Below are 6,339 nucleotides of genomic sequence, written 5' to 3' on the forward strand. Positions count from 1 at the left end.
TTAATAATCTCCATTAAATGTTTTTTTGTTTTTTTTAAAGAAACCTTTAAACTTAACCTTTATATCACCCTGTTACTTGAGATGTAATATTCTATTGTTTTTTCTCTACCTCAGTCAGTCTCTTCCCTCTGTCTCAGGTCTCCCTGTTCCCTCGTTTCTTTATACCTATTCCATGGATTCCACTTATCTTCCCATTGAGAGTCTTGCTCATTAATATGTGCCGTTAGTTCTTCGTATCTCTGAATCTTACTTAATTCCAATTCCCATTCTTTAATGTTTGGAACTCTTTGTGTGTTCCAATATCGTGGGATTAGTATTCTTGCTGCTGCTATAAAAAATCTAAGAGGATCCTTTTTGTTTCTAGATATTGGTCCTGGGAATATTGAAAGAAGAGCAATTTTAGGTGATGGAACCTCTCCCGCTCCCATTATTTGATTGTATGTTTCAAAAAACCTGTTCCCAAAAAGGCATTATATATTCGCAACTCCACCATACATGGAGATATGTTCCTTCCACCCTTCCGCATCTCCAACATATTGGTGAATTTAATGGGGAAATTCTATGTAGTAAAGTTGGACATCTATACCATCTAGATAATATCTTATATCCCTTTTCTTGATATAAAGAGGCAATAGATGTCTTATGAGTTAGATTAAATGATTTTTGCCCTTCCTCATTTGTTAAATAAGTTTGTAAATCTTTCTCCCATGCTAGCATGAAGTAAGGCCTTAATGGAAATCGTGCTTTCATTATATTATGGTACAGTATGGAAATCACATGGGTTTCTCTCTCCTTCTGGCAGCAAAGGTTTTCGAACCAAGTTAATGGTCTGTGTAACGATGCTGTCTCCTGCAGACTATCATATAGGGCTCTAAGTTGAAAATACTGAAGCCAGAAACTGTGTTCATGCGTTCGTGCAGGCAGCAGAGATATCATTGATTTCAGATGTGTTGATGTAAGGGCCTCCATTATAGGTGAAGGTGAGCTCCTGGTCCATTAAAAAAATTGCCTAATTAACCCCCCTGATTTAAATATTGGGTTTCCCATGATAGGAGTTATGGGTCCCACAGTAGTTGAGATCCGAATTTCTTTTACCATATAATCCCACACTTTTAGAAGAGGAGGTATACAGAAGGGGAGAGCTAATCTCGGAGGTCTCATATGCGGTTTTATCCATGGTATAGAGTATGGAAGAGTAGGAGAAATCTCTTTCTCTAAGTCAACCCATAACTTATTCCCATCATTGAATTTTCGGTCCAGTATATGGGCTATTAACGTAGAATAGTAATATGTTTTCAAATCTGGGAGGGCCAACCCCCCTTCTTCTTTCTTATAAGAATATGATATGCTAATCTGGGTGGGCACCCTGTCCATATATATTGAGTCAGGGCCGCTCGGTTCTTATGAAAAAAAGCAGTCGGTATTTCAATAGGTAAAGTTTGAAAAAGATATAAAAAACGAGGAAGTATATCCATTTTATAGAGTGCTACTCTACCTAGCCAGGAATGTTTATAATGTGTCCACCTAATGTGTCATTTAATAGATGTTTTTTTCCGAATTGCTTTGGCTAGATGTTCCATGGCTAGAACATATAACATTGGGGATAGGGGGCATCCCTGCCTGGTGCCCTTCCGGATGTTTATCAGGGCTGAGAGACAACCATTTACCCTGACTCTTGCAGTAGGTCTTATATATAAGGCCATAATTTTGTCTACTACCGTTCTGGGTATACCCATTTGTAGCAAGGTATGGGACAGAAAATGCCAACTTAGGCGGTCAAACGTCTTTTCGGCATCCACCGACAGGATACATAGAGGGAGTCCATTAACTTTTGTATGTCTCATAAGGGTCAGCGTCTTAATAGTATTGTCCCTGGCTTCTCTGCTCTGGACAAATCCCACTTGGTCCCTGTGTATTATTGATGGTAAAAGAGACTTTAGGCGATTTGCGATAATTTTTGTATATATCTTTAGATTTACATTAATTAAAGATATTGGCCTATAGTTCTGACATTGAGTGAGATCTTTACTTGGTTTAGGCAAAACCACAATGTGGGCTTCTTGGGACTGAACCGTAAAGGGACAATCTATAGAGATGGAGTTATATATATCCTTCAATATTGGGGCTAGTTCCTCCTTAAACTTTTTATAAAACATACCTGTATATCCGTCTGGGCCTGGGCTTTTCCCCTTGGGGAGGGTTTTATTTGTTGTATTTATTTCTTCCTCCGTAATTGGTAGTTCTAATGTCTCTGCCCCCTCCTCCGAGATCCTCGGTAGAGGAGTGTCCTCAATATATGTTGCTGCCCCCGATACTGTCCCAAGCTCCCCTGGTAATACCTATTTTTATTTTTCTAGATTATAAAGTTCAGAATAATAAGCCTGAAACTCCTGAGCTATATGGTCAGTACGATGGACGATACGTTTTCCTTTTACTTGGATTTTTGAGACGATAATACGTGTGATCTGTCCCTTTATTGATCTAGCTAATAATCTACCCCCTTTATCTCCCTGTTCATAGAATGATCGGCGGATAGCCTCCCTGTACTTTAAATATTTCTGATCTAATATGGACTTCGCCACCTTTTTTTCCCGGGCTTTCTTCATCCTAGTAGCATGAGAAATAAATACTCCCCTTATCACACATTTAAGTGCTTCCCACTTAATCAGGATATCCGCAGTATCAAATTCATGTTTAGTTTTAAAGGTAGAGATTGTCTCCTTTATACCGTGTTTCCCCGAAAGTAAGACCTACCCCGAATATAAGACCTAGCGCTATCTTCGGGGATTTGTGTAATATAAGACCTACCCCAAAAATAAGACCTAGTTCGGTGGTAGGTCTTATATTACAGACATCCCTGAAGATAGCGCTAGATCTTACCTTCGGGGTAGCTGCACATGTAATTAAATTTTACATGTGAAGACCGGCCGCAGCTCCCTCCCGCCCCCTCACCCACCTGTCTGTTGCTCTCTGGATGGCATCAGAGCAGAGAGGCAGCTCCCTCCCGCCCCCCTGCCAGACACGCCCCCCCCGCACGCATGCCCGCCCCCTCGTCCGCCCACCTGTCTGTTTCTACCTGGATTGCATCAGAGCGGAGAGGCAGCTCCCTCCCGCCCCCCTGCCAGACCCGCCCCGCCCGCACGCATGCCCGCCCACCTGTTTGTGACTCCCTGGACGGCAGAGCTGACAGCTGCAGCCAGGTAAAACATCCCCCGAAAATAAGACCTAGTGTCTTTTTTCGTGAAAAAAAAAAATAAGACACTGTCTTATTTTCGGGGGAAACACGGTAGCGAGCACCGTCTTTTCGTCTCTAAATAATGTTTCATTTAATCCCCATGTAAACCCTTTGAAAGGTTGGTCTTCAATTTGTAAATCCAAAGTAATGGGTGATGATCTGACCAAATTTGTCTATCAATAATAGCTCCTGGTTCCCATTGGAGAGAATGGTGAGAGATCAGGAAGTAATCTATGCGACTATTAGATTTATGTGGTTGGGAATAGAATGTATAATCCCTTGTCTTCGGGTGCAAGATTCTCCAAATATCAATCAATTGCAGCCGCTGCAAGGCATTTTTCATTCTCTTTAATTGTACATGTGAAAATTGCGACCTCCCTCCAGGTGTAAAGATAAAGACACCGGCACTCCAAATTTATGAGCAAACGTCTATTTATTGACGTGCAGCATAGTAAACAGTTTGCTCATGAATTTGGAGTGCCGGTGTCTTTATCTTTACTTGTGATTATAACGGATGCCACCCGTTGACTACCGCAGCACCCGCTTTTCAAAGGGATTTGGCGGTCAGGAGTGCGATGGGACCATGGACTCCCTCCAGTTGTATCTACTCCTGGTTCCAATGGAAAATTAAAATCCCCTCCTAATATTATTACGCCATCTGCAAACTCTTACAACTCTCTCAACATTGCCAGCATGAATGAAATTTGTTTTTGATTAGGGGCATACACATTTACCATTGTAACCATTTTATGATATAAAATACCCTTTAAAAAAAATATATCTGCCCTCCTTATCCCTAACAATCTGCCTAAGCTGGAATGGCACTGTAGAGTGAAAACATATAGCAACCCCCTTAGATTTTGCTACTGGGTTATTGCTAGTGTACACCTGAGAGTAGTATCGAGATTGCAGACCTGGATATTCTACATTGTTAAAGTGAGTCTCCTAAAGAAACAAAACTTGTGCCCTTTCCTTATGCATATGATATACAATTTGCGAGCGTTTCCTAGGGTCGTTTTTTTCCACTAACATTCAGGGATACCCATTTCGTTGCTGGCATTTTAAGAAATCAGAGCAATTTCTACTGTCACATGGAGACCAATAATACAAGGAGAGAAAAAAACCCTTACCCCCCCCCCCTTCCCTCCATTTGTGTCTGTTACCAATGTGTGATCCTTGGGGCATATTATTTCTTCACAAATTTTGTGTGTTCCTTTATTCTTAAGTGTGTCCTAATTCTTCCCTCCCTTCCATCCCACCCCTTCCTTTCTTTACCCCGCTTCCCTACCCTCTCTTCCTTAATTCCCCCGTGGGTAATACTCCCTACTAATACCCCTATTAGTTATATTAGAGCACCTGTTCATCATGATACCTTGTGTATCATTTGTTTCCCCTTGCCCCTTTCCCTTTTCAACACACCAATGTTCATTTATTCCATATTGTGCAAAACATATTAGCACCTTGTCCTAGTGAGACATACTACCATATACCTTACTATCGTTACCCCATATTGTGTCCATTGAGATAGGTTAGGTACTGGAGATATGAAGGAAATAGGTGGGTCAGGCCAAATTCCAAGTTCAACTGTAGGAATCCCCAAAGCCATTGAAAAGGCCTCCATGTCATCTGGTGATCGGAGGGTAGCAGCTTTTCCGTTTTTCTGGGCCATTAGTTGGAAGGGATACCCCCATCTGTATGGTATGTTGCCTTCTTTTAAGAAGGGTAGTAAGGGGGCGTAGAGTTCTACGTCGGGCCAAAGTTCATGCAGACAGATCCGGGTATAAATTGATTATAGTCCCCCCAATGTCAATAGTACCCTTCTCTCTGGCCTTGTTTAATATCTCCTCTTTTATTCTGAAAAAGTGAATACAGCATACAGTATCCCTTGCTTGTTTCATAGAGGGATTGTAAGTCCCTGGAACTCTATGCACTCTATCAATTTCAATTGGGCGATTAAGTATAGAGTTGAATATGTCTCTCACAGTAGTTTCCAACTCAGTTGCCACTACCGTCTCAGGGAGACCTCTAATTCTGACATTATTCCTCCTATTGCGATATTCCACATCATCCATATGTAGCCACATTGATTGTATACATTTATATTGTCCTTTGACTGCAGTTTGCAATTCCTCAATGGCAGTATGGCTCAGTCCCTGATATGCATCTATTTTATCTAACCATTCATGTAGCCCAGAAACATCTTGCTTATATATATGTTCAAATCTTTTAAACATATATTCCATATCCCGTTTGGAGGGTAGTTGCTCTAATAACGGTTTAGGGTCCATAGAGGTATTACCTGATACTTGATCTTCATCAGATGAAACATGTACAGTATATTTTCGTTCACTACCTGCAACCCATACCTTGGGGAAGACTCTCTCGTTCCAGGTAGATGTGAGGAAGTTCCAGATCTGTTGGGAGAGGTTCCTCGTGAGGACGCCATCTTACCCTCTTCCGTTGTAGATTTGGGAACATTAGCTCATGAAAAGAAAGTTTCTATGTCGGGTCTCAGCGATCGAGCCACCGACGGTTTCTTCTCCTGCGCTTTCGCTTTCTTATGCTGCACTTGTCCTTTCCTCCCCTTTCCTTTTCTGCCGCTCATGTTTGCAGTGGGGTTTCCGGGGCTATGGGGTTGCCAGGCCGTCTATGGTGTCCGTGGTCCCATATCGGGACTAGCTCTCAGCACGTCCGCGCGCTGCGGGACCGCGCACCGCCATCAACAAGCTCCTCCCATCAACATCCGGTTACTCCCCTATGTCTGCACTTACTAAAGTCTCCTTGGGAGCCCCAGCCTGGGTTATTTATTTTACAATACAGTATGCAGCAAGATAATGAGACTCCCATCATAAAGCAGGATCAGTAGACTCTACTTCGAGGAGTGGACAGAGTCATGAACTCTGACTGGAAAAGCTACCTTCCTAATGAAAACATTTAAAATGAAATTATAACAGTTTTGGGTACATTTTGTTTATTTACTTTTTGTACTGTGTACCAATGGCTGAAAGTTTACAGAGCATTATGAGTTTCTTAACCACTTGAAGACCGGAGTGTTAAACCCCCTTCCTGGCCAGGCCATTTTTCAGTATTCAGCGCTGCAGTAC

General features: G+C 42.0%; 1 protein-coding gene across 1 annotated transcript in view; it reads left to right on the top strand.

The window, feature by feature from the left end:
* The window catches only part of LOC108802182 (ceruloplasmin-like), a 53,056-nt gene extending 47,047 nt beyond the window's left edge, over nt 1-6,009 (top strand). Inside the window, exon 19 of the mRNA XM_018574049.1 lies at nt 5,627-6,009. Coding sequence (XP_018429551.1) covers nt 5,627-6,009 — 383 coding nt within the window. The remainder of the gene's footprint in view (nt 1-5,626) is intronic.
* The last annotated feature ends 330 nt before the right edge of the window (nt 6,010-6,339 follow it).

This window comes from Nanorana parkeri, unplaced genomic scaffold, assembly GCF_000935625.1.
Source record: "Nanorana parkeri isolate BGI_ZX_2015 unplaced genomic scaffold, ASM93562v1 scaffold2697, whole genome shotgun sequence".
NCBI lineage: Eukaryota > Metazoa > Chordata > Amphibia > Anura > Dicroglossidae > Nanorana > Nanorana parkeri.